General features: G+C 41.3%; 1 protein-coding gene across 1 annotated transcript in view; it reads left to right on the forward strand.

Annotated features, from left to right (window-relative positions):
* Positions 1-6,840: 6,840 nt before the first annotated feature.
* The window catches only part of VWA3B (von Willebrand factor A domain containing 3B), a 217,297-nt gene continuing 207,105 nt past the window's right edge, over positions 6,841-17,032 (forward strand). Inside the window, 3 exon segments of the mRNA XM_081254147.1 lie at positions 6,841-6,913; positions 11,337-11,426; positions 11,429-11,575. Of these exon segments, the coding sequence (XP_081110273.1) occupies positions 11,369-11,426; positions 11,429-11,575 (205 nt within the window). The 5' untranslated portion in view covers positions 6,841-6,913; positions 11,337-11,368.

The following is a 17,032-nucleotide window of genomic DNA, read 5'->3' on the forward strand; positions in this document are numbered from 1 at the left end:
AGTCTCCTGACTCCATCTCCCACTGAGCCCTCCTTTCTTGAAAGGCAATGAGCTGCAGTTAAAGGCCCACCTCATATGCACACACGATAGTTCATCCAATTCGTCCTAGAGAGCTGAGTTCAGATACATGATGTTATTTTGATACATAGAATTTAAGAAGGGTAGTTTGTTTTCTTTCACATTTGTACCTTACATCACCCTGGGAGGTATGAAGGCATGTATGTTTTATGATCCCTGTCAAATGACACATGACACATGAGAAAAATGATCAGAGACTGTAATTAACCTGACCAAGGTCACACAGCTAGTAGGTGTCTTTATTCAGTGCATGGGCCCCTTGGCCCATCATCTCTGATTCCTATACCCTACAAACTTCCTTTTGGTACACTTTGGATAGGATAGGTGTGGCCCAGGGGCATAAATTATTTTATTTTTTTTTAGAAATTATTTTATATTTATCAGTTTTCTGATGTTTGGTTTATAAGCTCCCAAATTGTAAGTTCTATTTAAAATGAAGGGCCGTTGATTACAATAATCAATTATGTGCTCACTGAGATACCCATGTGTATCTAAATAGATGAGGGAATAAAGAGCGATATGTCCCAAATACTAGGCACCTAATTTTATACAATTAACAGGTACCTTTCAGTAAAGGGAGACACATCACCTTTTGCTTCTCTTATGTAAATAAATTTATTCTTCCACAGAATGGTTCTGTGGAATTTCTTTTTCCCATTAGTCGTCATTTACTCCTTGTCCTGTTCTTTCAGGAAATGTAGTTGGGGTCTTAAAGACAGGCTTGCAGCTTTGCATTAGCACTTGGCCTTCATCAAGAAGATGGAAAAGTTTTCAATAGAAGGAAGAAACCTACTAATTATGTATTCTTTTGAAGACATCCTTTCAGTTAAAGAGTTCTTCAAAGGACAAAAAAGTGGCATTCAGGTAACGACTTTCTGGAGTTTTGCTTAAAATTTCACTGCAGTTAAAAATTAATACTTCTTTGTCCATTATCTGTGAATGATTCAAGAACCAGGTTAATTTATCAGTCAGGAGGAAGGACCCCTGTGAAACTGAGTAGGGTGAGGGGGAGAGCAGGCTCTGGGGCTTGGAAGGTGGGGGCAAACTCCTGCCAACTTGAGCAAAGAGATGGGATCAGGGGCTCCCTCTTGTGGGGGGCTCTGGGTGAGTGAGGCCTGGGGGGCTCAGCTTGCCCCATGGAAGCCTCAGTCACAGAGGGATTCTCCACCTCCAGCAGGGCGGGGAGCTGGGGGAAGGAGCCTCAAGTAAAGAAAAAGGCAGACGCCTTTCTCCCTGGGACTTCTGAGCTCTGAAATCTGAGTGCCCATTGGCCCATTCCCAGAGGCGGAGCAGTCATCATGCCCCACCTCATCTTGCAATTCCTGCTCAGCCCCTCCCAGCAACCATGCAGGCTTTGGAGGGCATCATACAAAGATGCCTCCATTTTTCTGTTTGAGATTTTATTTATGCTCTCCTCACTTCTTGAAAGGCACTGAGCTACAGTTAAAGGTCCTTCCCATACACACTTTGAAAAATGTTGAGACCAGAGTAGAATTATAACAGTTGAGAGGTGAAAGATAGGAGGGAGGCCAATAACCTCAGAAAGATACTTTAGGTGAGCCTAAGGCATAGCCAAAAAAACCCCACAAACAAACAAAAAACAACCCGACAAGAGGCACACTTTTCCATAGCACTAAATTCCTAGAGAAGCTTGTAGGGCATTTGAATTGGGGCTTATGGCAACATAATGGTGTCTTTAATAGATACTTTTAGAACATATAATCTTCAAATGATCATTATTATATTAGCATTTTACAAAAGCCCTTGGCATATAATATTATAAACCCTGTCTCTGTGACAGCATTTCTATTTGAGTAAGAAACTCTTAGTATATAATTTTGGCTGGACTCTGTGTGTGTGTGTGTGTGTGTGTGTGTGTGTTTTCTGAGTTTCCGTATACTCCACGTGCCCTTGCTGCCACATTCCACCAGGCAGCCTCTTCTTTATTTCCATGTAGCACAGTGGAAAGCAGAGTGTGTTTGCCTGCAACTGTTTCTGACTGCTGTTCTCCAAAAGCCCAAGCCTTGGTTTATATGGCAGAGAGAAATTCCCATTGCCCAGTGATTATCCTGTGCTTCCCAAGGTTCCCTCTCTCTTAGTAATGATGCGGGGTCATGTGACTTGCTCTGGCCAATGAGCTGTGAGTGGAAGCAAACATATGATTGCATCAATATAATTGTGTGTGTGTGTGTGTGTATACGTGCGTATTAACATAAAATGTTTGCATTTGTTCTGTAACTTGATTAAAAAATAACTCAATAACATACCTTGGAGATCTTTCTACATTATTATAAATAAACTTATTTTTTAAACTACTATATTACAGTGAGAATATACCATAATTTCAACTACTTCGTTATTGATGGACATTTAGATGATTTCCATTATTTTGCTATTATAAAAACACTTTTACATATTCTCAAGGAAACCAAGTGGAACGGCTTGGTAGAAAAGTATGTACTTTTACAATTTTTTAAAAACTGATTTAAAAAATATTCTATTATGGCTTACCTGGTGGTGCAGTGGTTGAGAGTCTGCCTGCTGATGCAGGGGACACGGGTTTGTGCCCCGGTCTGGGAAGATCCCACATGCCGCGGAGCGCCTGGGCCCGTGGGCCATGGCCACTGAGCCTGCGCGTCTGGAGCCTGTGCTCCACACCGGGAGAGGCCACAACAGTGAGAGGCCCACCTACTGCAAAAAAAAAAAAAAAAAAAAAAAAAAAATCTATTAAATTCAAATTACTGGTATTTTACCTGGAATTTTCACAATTAGATTCATCAGTGAGAATGTTGTAATTCGTTTAATGTTATCCTCTTCCTCTCTTCCCTCTTCCCTTCACTCCTCAAGAAGTGTGAGTATTGATCTAATTGGATCAGATTTCAGGATGCTACTGGCGCCAAGGTTAGAGTGTGAAGCTGTCCACCAGGTGTGTTTCTCCCTCTGGCACTTAGCTCTTTCGCAAAGGGGAGAAGAGGGCAGCAAAACCAGAGCTTAGGTCTTCTGGTGGGCAGACCCTCTTCTCTCCTCCTCCCACCCATATTTGCCCCTCCAGGATTGGCAAGACGCTGGTAGAGAGATCTGAGCTTAGAAGCAGAGAGAGGCCCTAGCCTTGTGCCCAAGTCTTGTGCACACAAAGTGTTGCCAGGTCACCCTGACCTAGGGTTAGAGGGCCCTAAGATGAGGAAATGTCTTATCTCCCCTTGCCATTTCCAGTTTGTCTACTCCTCTCCTTAGGAACCACAAGATGAGGATGACTCAGCCAAGGCAAGATTCAGGCCCATTCCTGAATATCGCTGCCATATGATCAAAATCTCATCCCAGGAGTGTTGGTTTTGCCAGCTTTTGGTGTAAGCATCTATTTTGAAGAGTGATTTAAAATTTTCAAGTGTTTGGGACTTCCTGCTTAGATAACATATTGTTGTTCAAGTCTTAATTCAGCTATTGGGATATGACTGTAGACTCAAAGGCATCCAGTTCATTGAAAAGCGACACTGAGTTGCCAAGGGGTTGATTAACAGGAAGTGTGGAAGGCAGAGGCAATTAGAAAATGGACCTGCTTTATGCCATTTAAAATTGAAATGTGTTCTGTTACAAGCCCGTTCAAGTCCAGTGAGGTTTTCATTGTGGCATTAATATCCAGTTCTAAGTGAATACTGTACAGCTGAGACGGCAGAACATTTCTTTTGGAGAAAGCTAAAGCCAACAATTGATCATCACAGCATGTAAGTACGAGGGTGGGGTGTTGAGGCAGGCTGCCTGGGTTCAAGTTCTCCAGCCACCCTTTACTTGCTGAGTAGCCTTGGAGAAGTTGCTTGATCTTATGTCTCAGTTTCCTTGTCCGTCAAATGGGGATAATCATGGTATTTCCCTCCTGGAGTTTTTGTGAGGATTGAATGAAGTGATATATTTAAAGTGCTTAGAGCATTGTCTGGCATTCAAGAAATTCTAGCTATTATTTTTAAATGTCGAGTAACAGTGAACATAGTAATTGTCAAGGGCAGAAGAGTTATCCTTAAAAGCTCTGTTCCTCATGGAAGATGTTAGGTTGAGAGCCGCGAGCCTACAGTCACTCCTCAAACAAAGAACAGTGAATTGAAGAACATCACAATATATACAAATGTCTGTTTGGACCTTGCCCACCCCAACTATCTCAGGCAGCCCCTGGGCAGCCAAACTCGCTGGACCAACAGTGCCAACCAAGGTTCAAGAGCAACTGCTGCCTGATCCAGGTGCTTCACTCTCCACTTCCTCCTTTCTTTTTTTTTTTTTTTTTTTTTGCAGTACGCGGGCCTCTCACTGTTGTGGCCTCTCCCGTTGCGGAGCACAGGCTCTGGACGCACAGGCTTAGCGGCCACAGCTCACGGGCCCAGCCGCTCCGCGGCATGTGGGATCTCCCCGGACCGGGGCACGAACCCGTGTCCCCTGCATCAGCAGGCGGACTCTCAACCACTGTGCCACCAGGGAAGCCCCACTTCCTCCTTTCTATTTGGGAATGCTACTGTGTAGCATTAATTCTCTCTCAGACTCTTTCTCATACATACATACAATTCTCTTGAATTAACATTCTAATTTTTCTCTGGTTCCAGTTTCTGTGGTGGGCTCAGGAAAATTGCTTTTCCTCCTTTTTTTCATTTATCATCATCCCTGCCCCTTGCCCACCGAGATTCTAATCATGACCATAAGCCCAGCAGTGCCAGTGATAGGCTTGTTTAAGGAAAAGGAAAAACCATTCAACCTGAAAAGTAACCAGCACAAAGGTCAAATAACAATGTGAGGGCTGTCACACGGCAGGACGCAGTGCCAGGAATGTGGCACTGACAACTGATGCTCTGAGTCTGGACAGGTGGAAAGAAATGACTGGGGCTGGTGTGTCCCCAAGGGCCAAGTGAAGACAGAGGAGCTTGAGCTCGCCCTGTAGGCCCTGGGCAGGTCTGTGGCTCCCAAGTTGTGGTAATTCAGGTGAAGGGGGTGTTGGAGTAACGGCACGTGTGATCAAAGGGAGGGACCAGGTTAGTCTCCCTGCTGGAGGGTTTGAGTTGTGGACAAAGAGGCTGAAAGTACAATACGGGCCCTGAATGATAAACTCAGGTTAGACATTACTTTAAGGATGGGAGTGAAATAAAAATGTCAATTACTGAGTTTGATGGTAGGATACAAAATATCTGTAAAATGTAAATTCAAAACAAACGTGTGACAGTTCAGTCCAATGGCATATCACAACTGTGCTAAAGGTATTCTTATGCCAGACCAGCAAACAAAAATGAGGTGAACCATCCTGTGGCTGGCTGAAGTCCGTATCAGCTTTGCAATACTTCAAAATGACCTAAACTGCTCACTTATCTGTCTACAATTTAAATAATTAATATTTAACATTCCCAAAGAATTTATGCTTATAGGCACATAAACATAAATGACAGAAGCACAGAGTCATCTGCAGTGACTTGCATATAATTGGCAAGTGTCCCAGGGAAGGGACAAGGCATGGGGTGATGGTGGAGACAGGAGCGCCTGGTGTCACAGCACGAGGCAGTGGGTTTTGGCTCAGCGGATGCTGTGTGCTCCGTCTCACCCACGTGACCCAAGAATATGAGTCTGGCAGGGTGTGGACAGCAGGGATTAAGGTGGCATTGGCAAACGTGGGTGTGGGCGTGGCCGCTGTGCTACTAGCCTTCTGAACAGGATCTTCAGTACTGCTGAGTTTTTGTTTGTTTTTTGGGGGTGTGGTTGGCAGACGTCATTTGCAGGGCCAATGGTACACAATCTACTACCTTTGCGTAATGATTTATGATCTGAGATCAAACCTTTCCGTACTTTTAAAGTTATAAAGGCATTAAAAGAATGTAGGAAAAGTAAACCCCGGAGACGAAGTAGACTTTTCTGTCGAGGACAGAATTATTCAGTTCTAATATTAACTATGTTTTATTAGATCTTTGAGCCTACAAATAATCTGGTCACTTTTTGAGTTTTAAAATCTAAGACAGGGCTTCCCTGGTGGCGCAGTGGTTGTGAGTCCGCCTGCCGATGCAGGGGACACGGGTTCGTGCCCCGGCCCCGGAGGATCCCACATGCCGCGGAGCGCCTGGGCCCGTGAGCCATGGCCGCTGAGCCTGCGCGTCGGGAGCCTGTGCTCCGCAACGGGAGAGGCCACAGCAGTGAGAGGCCCGCGTACCGGAAAAAAAAAAAAAAAAAATCTAAGTCACAGTTTAATACCCCAATACATATAGTAAAACAATTCTTGCCTGTGGGATCTCCTCTTAAGGATTTAAAGACGCTTTTCACAAGCACAATTTTATTTCCGAGTGACTGAAAAATCACAGGCGCATATTTTGAGCTCTTTGCTTACTCGTTAAGCTACAGATAAAGTAAGAGAAAATAATGCCTATAGGAATACTTATATCCAAAGATATGAGGAATTTTGGTAACTGAAGCGCCCTACCCAACCTGTTGCAAATTTGCAAAACCGCACCTCACTGTTCTTCCAATCCGTCTGTCTCAGCCGGACCCGGTACCCAGTCCCGCGCCGCCCCACGGGGGAACCGCCTGGGAGCCCCACCCCCTCTCCTCTGGCTCCGCCTCCAAGGGGGCCTTGATTGGCGGTGTCCGAGCAACCGCGGCGACGCAGTGGCGACGCAGAGGTCAACAGGTTGCGCTCGGGTCACAGAGATATCGAAAGGCTGGAATCCTATCGCGCCAAGCGCGGATCCTGCGCCCGCTTTATCAACCAACGGGATGCGTGGCTCGCCCGTCCTCTCGGGCCAGACGGCGCCCCGAGCATGGGGGGTGGGGGTGGCTGCTGAACAGGAATCGCCTTGTCTTTCATCTGACAGGTTGCCTAGTAAGTGTGGGATACTATACCCTCACGTCAGAACCTCTGAGGTGCCGAGGTTTCCAGCAAGCTGCGTAGGGAAACCTTAGGATCATACAGTTTCCGAGCTGGACTAGCCCCCGCTTACAGATGCGGAAAGAGGCCCAGAAAAGCGCAGCGACTTGCTCTGACTCACTTCACTAATTCCTACGAGGGTCATACCCAGAAACAAGGAACCGACCCTTCCTATTTCAGAGCTCTTTGCACCATACCTCACTCCCAGGGAAAGCTCGGTCTCTCTGGTAGAGAACCAGCTTAGAAAAGTTTTGCCTGTACTATAGGCCAGCAGTAATAAGGTGAAGCAGGTAGAGTTTTCCAAATATTTAAGCTGAATTAATGCATAATTAAGTCATGCACGGTCCCTCAACCTCTGACCACATAGGACCCGCTCTCTTAAGGCGTCAGGACTTCCACAGGGGCTCACCGCGGGACAGCCCTGGGGCAGCTCTTGACCGCCTAGAACCGGCAGACCCTAGCAGCCCCAGGCTGGCTGTACACGGAGCCCCTAGTTACCTTGGTTGGGACCTTTTGGACTGTGCCAGCTTAATCAACTTTATATTTTTTCTCCAAATTCTGCCTGCCCGACCCTGCCTTCAGCTCAGACTTTCACTTCTTTTTTTTTTCTTTTTTCTTTTTTCCATTTATACTTCCTCTTTCTATTTAGGAACCCCCTTTCTATTTCCCCAAACTTTGGCTCTTGGGATAGCTTTTAAAACTTAGGGAAGTGCTCAACTGGGATTTGTGGTTTCTAACTTCTGGGTTCCTCTATATTGTAATAACCTCAGAAGAAGAAACTGAATTATAATAGTAATCATAACAGCATAGTAATCTCTGGGAAATGTCTGTTTAAAGAGACAGCTCTTTCCTGCCCTGAGAATCTTTGCCTTGTTTGAAGCTCAGGATTCTCAGTAATTCTGAGTGATCAATTTAATTCAACTCAACACCTGTACAAAGTACCTGCTGTGTATCAGGCACTTTGCTGAGGACATTCATGTAGTTCGTCCCTGTAGTCATTGAACCTTCTTTCAATCTAGGCAGGACAAACCTGAAGTGGCCAAGGCCGTATGGGTGAAGTATCAAAGCAAAAACTAGGGCTTTCCCAGGGGGAGGATGCAGAAGGTTGGTGAGAGGATCTGGAGAGTCTTAATGAAGGAGCAGTGTTGGAAATGGGCCTTCAAGGCTAAGATTCCATGCGGGAGAACGACCTGAGAGCAGCTTAGATGTAGGAAAGCAGGAAGGCTGTGTGGAAGGGTTGCTTGGTCAGTTTACTTGACAGCTTTGCTCTCGAAGGCTTCCTTGCTCTGATAGAGTAGCTCTTACCCCATCTGAGTAAATGATCCCTTCCGTCGGAGGTGCCCTTTCTCTCCTTCCTTCTTTGTTTTCTCTGGATAAGTTCAACTTTCCAGTCTTTCATTTCCAACAAAATGGGTATTCTCAAGCTAAAAAGCCTGAAGAATCAAGATCTGAATTAGAATGACTCATGTAGGTTCTCTGATCCAGTAGAGCCAACCAGACTTAAAAAAACACTTTTATTTAAAAAAGAATCATTCGAATGCAAAAGGGACTGGGGCATACACCTTACTTAGCTGGAGGATTCAGTTGCCTTTTGTTTGGAATGGAGAACACGTCCCTTTGGGTTAAAAACAAAAGCTATGACTCTTCTGAAATCTTCTTGAAGGTTCCAAATCCAGTTTAGTAGTCTTAGTAGGACAGTTTATGTAGCTGTGCTCCCTTTTTAGCCTAGGGCGTGTAGCTTCCTCTAGTAAGAAGACTACAGGAGGTGGATGAATGTGTTGGAGAAGGAGAAAGATTAACTGGAAATGGTGAAATAGTTAAAAAATATTCTGGGACTTCCTTTTTCTTGTTTCTGTTGGAACCACTGGCCAAATTTAAAAGTTCTTCAGCTGGCAGTCTCTGTTGGACAGATCTCAAAAAGAGAGTAGAAGCATATTGGTCTGCCTTCCTTGCTCTTTTCATGTTCTGTGATTCTAAAGGAGGAGGAGGAGGAGCCCAAACGTCATAGCTCTGGGGACATGGTGGGTAAAAAGAGGCTTGGAGAGGGCTTCCCTGGTGGCGCAGTGGTTGAGAGTCCGCCTGCCGAGGCAGGGGACGCGGGTTCGTGCCCCGGTCCGGGAGGACCCCACGTGCCACGGAGCGACTGGGCCCATGAGCCATGGCCGCTGAGCCTGCGCATCTGGAGCCTGTGCTCCGCAACGCGAGAGGCCCACGTACCGCAAAAAAAAAAAAAAAAAAAAAAAAAAGAGGCTTGGAGAAAAAGTGGGTATATGAAACAAAGTACTAAAGGGTAATGACTATTTTTTTGTTTTAGCTTCAAAACATCCATGTATTAACTCACAAACATGCAGTAATATAAAGGGTAATGACCTTAAAGGAATTTATTTGTACATAGTTCTTTCCAATACATCATGTGCTCACCCACACATAACTCATGTATTGCCACATTTGTTCCTTGCAGTGGACCTGGGAGTTAGGGTGTATTACCAATGTAGAGAGGAGGAATCGCTTGCCTAAAATGGCACAATGGACCTACACAGAGTTTTCATTCTAAATCTTCCCACTCCTACATGATGCTCTCCAGATACTCTTGTAACATTCTCATCAAATTGAGCCCTTGTAGAAAGATCTTCACCAATAGCATGGGTTTGTGTACCTTTGGAATTCAACATATATGGACAATACAAATTCACATAAACCTTAAAGTAGAAATCATTATCTTTAAAAACTTGAAAATGATGAGCCAGGAAGCTTATTGAGCCTGAGCTCTGATCATAGAGGTTAGTGCCCTGTCTTCAGTGAGGACCCAGGAGCCCTGATGGACAGCAGTCTTACTGGAAGGAATCCATAAGCTTGTACCGTAGGACCAGGTTGGAGGTCACTTATCACCATGGCAGAGTGGTTAAGAAACGGCTTTGACTTCTGCTTCTGCTTTACTGGCTATGGGTCCTGAACAAGTTCTTTACATTCTTGAGGCTTCCAATTCCTCAAAGGTAAGTGGGGTGATAGCAGTGGGTAACGGATACGATGATGAAGAATTTGTGGGTAGTGTCTTTAAAAAGCTCAGTTCCTGGCCAACAAATGGAAGTTGCTGCAGTTGGTTTTATTACTGTAAAGTTCACAGAACATAGACTCTGGAGTGGGTTAGAATCTCAGCTACACCCCCCACCAGCTGTGAGAACTGGGCAAGTTAGTTAAGCACTCTGTCTTGGTTTCCTCATCTGTAAGATGGGAATAATAGTACTACCTACCTCATAAGGTTATTGTAAGGAAAAGTATATACTACACAGAACATATATAAAGTTAAATAAATGTTTGCTAATAATAATACTTCTGACTTCTTTTCACGAAACCTCCCCAGCGTGGGTCCGATTGATTTCTGTTTGAATTTGCATGTCATAACACTGATACTTTCAAAAAGTAGGGTTAGAGCTTTAGAAATGGGAAAAGCGAGTTTTTCCATTGTTGAAAAATGTTACATTCCAGGGAAACACATTTATATGCATTGCACGTTCTAGATACAGAGGGAAGCAGAGGTTTCTACTCTTTCTCCAAGTCATGAGGCCCTGCCCGAAGTTGCAATGAGTGGGTTAAGATTACACTACAGTCAGGCTCCTCCTTCCCTGTGTGGGCACCAGCTATGTTTAGGCAGGGCTGGATCAGTTCGGTGTGTTGTATATTGCATTGAGTCTGGTTGGTTCCAGAACAGCTGGCTACATGAGCCAGAATGTTTAAGTACAACTTTCGAGTGAAGTCCCAGAGAATGAAACATGGGAAGGTGAGTCCCTGTATTCTATCAGGGCTGAGCCTCTGTCTGGTTCCCTCCATGTCCCTAGCTCCCAGTTAGCCACTCCACCTGAGAAAAGGTTTGTTTCCTTTCAGCGTTTTATCCTCTTTATCCTCTTTGGAAGAGAAAGGTCAGGTGTGATTATAACTGGAATACTGATGTGTCATGAAGGTTCAGGAATGAATGTTTATTCTCCAAAATGGAAGAGTTTTATATTTTTCTGATGATAAAAGTAAATCTTGGTTTAGAAGTGTTTAAGTAGTGTAAAAGTTTAAACAATATAGAAAAGGCGAAGACTACACGTGCCTCCACCACACAGAGAAAACTACTGTAAAAATTGGCATATATCTTTCTAGATGTTTTTCTGAGTGTCTGTGGGTATACACATGTAGATATTGAGTTTTATGGATACCTTTTAGCCATACATGTAGATATCTTCTTTGCCAACAAATATACAGTTTGTATTACAATTTTTACCTGATAGAATTCCAGCGAATGGTTGCACTGTAATTTATATTAAACCAATCCTTGGTTGATGTTAGATTGTTTCCAAGTTTTCGGGAAGTCTGATGTTGACAATTGCCCTTACAGGAGGTCCCTATGACTTAGATCCTAGTTCAGAGATGGAGGTACCAGGCTCATCTTCCACCATCTCTGAGCAGCAGCTGCGGTGGCAAGAGGGACCAGACCAGACCAGAGCAACACCAGAACAGACTTGGCCAAGCAGAGTCTCATCTCTTCTGAGGAATGGCTTCAACTGCATGGGCTTAAGAGCAACAAATTGACCTTGAAACAGATCTTGTCGCAGATTGGATTTCCACATTGTGAAGGTATAATACTCACAAAGCAACACTGGCTGGAGAACCCAACCAGCATGCTGCCCTTTAGCCTTTGAGGAGGTCACATCAGTTCTGAAGGTCCCTCAAAAGCACAGGTCTCTGAGTTTATTTTGATCTCACATCCTTATGGGTAAAAAAGGTTTGCGCACGGACCCCCAATATATGTATCAATATGTTATTTAGATGTACAGTCATCAATCCACATATTAAATATTAATAATGCTTAATTTCATTCTTTCTTCTTTTAAAGATAAAATAAAAGATAAATAGGAGTTATACCCCTTGTACCCCGCAGATGTCTTGCTCACCCCGTGGCATATGCAAACCCTTTTGGAGGCTATTGATTAGAACAATAGCTGTGTGTGGTTTCAGGGAGAAGGTGCTATTTTCCTGTTGTGACCTGCCTGTTAATGGTCCAGTATTTTCTTAAATGTCTTGGTTAGAATGTTAGTTTTCAAGTCCCAGGAGTACCGCCCTCCAACAGGGAATATGGAAATGTGTGAGGGTTTTTTTTTTTAAATGACGTGTTGACTTGAGTTGCTACTGAAATGTAGGGCCTGGGGACCAGGGATACTGAGTGTCTTACATTGTGTGATTGCCCACCCATTGGGTCTGTGCTGGTCCACATTTCAGTAACACCCCACCTGAGGGAAACAGTCCTTCAATCAGGGCAATTTTCATTACTAGGATTTTATTCTGAATTTGTCAGTTAATTAATCAATTAAACATATTTTTTGAGCAGCCATTAATACTGTGTTTTTCACATTTTTCACCAGTTCCCTTGACAGCTTTGTTCCATGCTGGTAATAAGGAAGATCTAGGGGATGTGGGTGTTACAGACTGATCTGGGGCCCCATCCTAACGGCAAGGCCTTGCTCTTCAGGGCTCAAGCTGTGCTTTCTTATTTATCCTTCCACAAAGGCTAGTACAGCCGACCCTGTACCATCTAAATACCTTTTAGATGTGGGGGAGTCTGCCAGAGTCAGGGTCTGTGGGATTCCTTTCTAAAGAAACAAACTGAAAGCAGTTTTATCTCATGTTTCAAATAATTATAATTCAGTCATTAATATTAGCAAAATAGCAATTCTTTATATTTTGTCAAGGATTTTTCCATTTAAGATCATGAAGGATATTGCTCCGTAATTTTCTTTTCATGTCCTTGTTAGGTTTTGGCATCAGGATTATGCTGGCCTCGTAAAATGATTTGGAAGTATTCCCTTCTCCTCTATGTTCTGGTGGTGTTTGTATATAATTAGTACTATTTCAACTTTAAATGTTTGATAGAACTCACCAGCGAAACTTATCTGAACCTGGAGTTTATAGGAAAAGTTTGATAAGAAATTCAATTTCTGTAATTGACGTAGAACTATTCAGGTTTTCAGTTTCATCATGTCAGTTTTGGAAAGTTGTGTTTTTCAAGAAATTTGTCCCTTTCATGAACATTTTCTAATATATTGGCAAAACATTTTTCAAAATATTCCCTTAACATTTTTTAAGTACCTATAGAAGCAGTAGTGATGTTCCCTCTTTCGTTCTTGATATTGATAATTTGTGTTTTCTCTCACTTTTCTTGATAAGTCTTGTTAGGGGTGTATCATACCTCTTTTCAAATAATCAAATTTTGGGTTTGTTGATTTTTTTTTTTCAATCCCTTGTTTTCTATTTCATTGATATCTGCTTTGATATTTATTATTTATTTCCTTCTACTTACTTTGAGTTTAACTTGCATTTCTTTTTCTATTTTAAGGTGGAAACGTAGATAAATGATTATAAATCTTTCTTCTCTTCTCATATAAGTATTTAAAGTTATAAGTATTCCTCTAAGCATTGCTTAGGCTGAATCGCAGACATCTTGATAGGTGGTGTTTTCATTATTATTGAGTTTAAAGTATTTATTTCCTCTTTTTCTTAGATTCATATTCTTAGATTTCTTAGATTCATAATCTTTTTTCTTAGATTCATGTTTTTTAAGAAATGCGTTTAATTTCCAAATATGTTAGGACTTTTAAAGATATCTTTTTTGTAGTTGGATTTCTAATTCACTTCTATTGAGGTCAGAGAACATCTATTAGTCTTTGTAATTGACTGACATTTAACTTATGGCCCAGCGTGTATCTTGCTGCACATTTCATACATGCTTGAAAAGAATGTGTATTCTGCAGTTGTTAGGTGGTATCTATAAAGGTTAATTAGGTCCAGATGCTTGGTAGTATTGTAGAGATGTTCTATGTCTTCAGTGTTTTTTTTTTCTAGTGGATTTGTCCATTTCTCCCTTTAGTTCTGTCAGTTTTGTTTGTGTAGTGTGAAGCTCTAAATGCATACACATTTAAGATTTTAATATCTGTCTGATGAATTGGCAAATTTTAATAATTTTGAAATGCCCATCTTTATATCACATGGTAGCCCTTGTTTTGACATTTACTTTGTCTAATATTAATATAACCACTACAGCTTCCCTGTGCTTCATTTTTACATGGCATGCATGTTTAGACTCTTCACTTTCAAATTATCTGTACTCTCTGTCTTTAAAGAGTGCCCCTTTAACCCAGTCTCATAATCTGTCTTTTAACTGTAGTTTGGGTCTCTACATTTAATGTAGTAATTGACTTAGATTTAGGTTTACCATTTCACTGTTTGTTTTCCATTTGTCCCATCACTTTCTTTCGCCTCTGTTTCTCCTTTCCTGACCTCTTTTGGGTACATTGAATATTTTTGTATTTCATTTAATTCCATTTTTATTTTCCATTTGAATTGCAATAGGATTTTAAGGTATACCATTTTCAAAAAAATAAAGTTGTTTTTTAAAATTTTTTATTTATTTTATTTTTGGCTGTGTTGGGTCTTCGTTGTGGTGCGCGGGCTTCTCATTGCGGTGGCTTCTCTTGTTGTGGAGCATTGGCTCTAGGCACACAGGCTTCAGTAGTTATGGCACACAGGCTCAGTAGTTGTGGCACGCGGGCTCAGAGGTTGTGGAGCACGGGCTAAGTTGCTCCGCGGCATGTGGGATCTTCCCAGACCAGGGCTCGAACCTGTGTCCCCTGCGTTGGCAGGCGGATTCTTAACCACTGCGCCACCAGGGAAGCCCAAGGTATACCTTTTTGCATTGCATTTTCAGTGGTTGCTCTAGTGATTATACCCGTAACTTGTCACGGTCTGGTAAAAGTTAGCTTTGCACTACTTCACGTAAAATGTAAGACTCTTATAACAGTATAGCTCCACTTATCCCCCACACCTGTCCTTGGTGTTATTGTTTTAGTATATTTTATTTTTACATATATCATAAACCTCACAATCCAGTGTTATAATTATTGCTTTAAAAAGTCATTTGTCTTTTAAAGAAATTGAGTGGGAAAAAATAGCATCTTAAAATCCACATATTTACTGTTTATAATATTCATCCTTCCTGTAAGATTTGAAATTCCATCTGGTGTTTTTTCCTAAAGAATTTCTTTTAAGCATTTCTTGTAGTGCTGGTCTGCTGGTGACAGAGTTTTCTCAGTTTTTGTTCATCTGATATTGTCTTTATTTTTTTTCTCTTTTTTTGGATGATTGATTGATTGACAGTTTTTAAATTCTGAAGTGATATATTCACAGGAAGTTGCAAAGATAATATAAAGAGATCCCACATACCCTTCATCCAATTCTCCCACTGGTATGTCTTATAAAATCATAGTATAATACCAAATCCAGGAATTTGACATTGATACACTGTGTGTGACTAATTCTATGTAATTTTATTTCCTGTTTAGATTTGTGTAACCACCACCACAATCAAGATACAGAACTGTTTATCACCACAAAGATCTCCCTTCCTTGTGGTACCCCTTTATAGGCATACAGATACTCTATCTCCCCAAATCCTTAACTCCTGGCAACCATCAGTCTGTTTTTCACATCTATAATTGTCTCATTTAGAGAGTGTTTATATATATGGAATCATATAGTACATGACCTTTTGGGACTGGCAGTTTTTTCACTTGGTATTATTTCTTTGAGGTTCATGCAAGTTGTTGCATGTATCAATAGCTTGTTTCTTTTTATTACAGAGTAGTATTCCATGGTATGGATGTACCACTGTTTGTTTAACCAGTCACCCATTAAAAGACATCTAGGTTGTTTCCAGTTTACAGATATTACAAGTAAAGCTGCTGTGAATAATTGTTTACAGGTTTTTATGTGAACATAAATTTTCACTTTTCTGGGATAAATGCCCAGGAATGCAATTGCTAGGTGGTATGTTAAGTGTATGTTTTGTTTTTATTTTGTTTTGTTAAGAAACTTGCCAAACTGTTTTCCAGAGTTGTTGTACTATTCACATCAGTAATATATGAGGGATCCAGTTTTTCCACATCATATCAGCATTTGGTATTGTCACCATTTAAAAATTTTAGCTGTTTTAACAGTTGTGTAGTGATATTTCACCGTGGTTTCAATCTGTATTTCCCTAATGTCTAGTTTTGTCGAATACCTTTTCATGTGCTTATTTGCTATATATCGTCTTTGGCAAAATAAATGTTTCTTCATGTCTTTTGATTGTTTTCTAATTAGATTGGTGTCTTAAATATTCATTATGTATTCTAGACAGAAGTCCTTTGTCACATACGTGTTTCACAGATATATTCTCCTAGTCTGTAACTTCTTTTTTCATCCTTTTAACAGAGTTTCTCAGTGCACAGGTGATGAGATCCAATTTATTTTTTTCTTGTATAGATCTTGCTAAGTCTTAGAGTTTTTCTCCCCCCTTTTCTTCCTGAAACTTTTGATATTACACTCTACATTTAGCCTGTGATTAATTTATTTTTTGTATAAGGTTGATTTTTTTGGACTATGGATATCCAATTTCTCCAGCACCTTTTATTGAAAAGACTATCCTTTCTCTTTTGAATTGCTTTTCTATCTTTGTTAAAAATTAGCTGGTTGTACTTATATGGGGCTATTTCTGGGTCCTCTGTTTTGTTCTGTTCATCTGTATGTCTGTCTCTCCACCAAACCCCATACTCTTGATTACTATAATTATATAATGTCTTGACATTGGGTAGACTGATTCCTCCCTCTTTATTCTTTTTTCACAATTGTCTTAACTACTGCTCTATTTTCTTTGCCTCTCCATATAAATTTTAGAATAACCATGTCTGTCTACAAAAATATTGCTGGGATTTTGATAGGAATTGCATTAAACCAGTATATCAATTTAAGGAGAAGTGGCATATTTACTATGTTGAGTCTTTCAGTCCATGAATATGGAGTATCTCTTCATTTATTTACATCTTTGATTTCCTTCATCACCTGTCTTGTAATTTTCAGTGTACAAGTATTGGACATGTTTTGTTAGATTTACTGCGTATTTCATTTTTCTGAGCAATTATAAATGAAACTGTATTTTTGATTTTGGTTTCCACATGTTCATTGCTAGTATGTAGAAATATGGTTGATTTTTTAATGTTGATC

This window comes from Mesoplodon bidens (genome assembly GCF_964165515.1).
Source record: "Mesoplodon bidens genome assembly, chromosome: 14".
NCBI lineage: Eukaryota > Metazoa > Chordata > Mammalia > Artiodactyla > Ziphiidae > Mesoplodon > Mesoplodon bidens.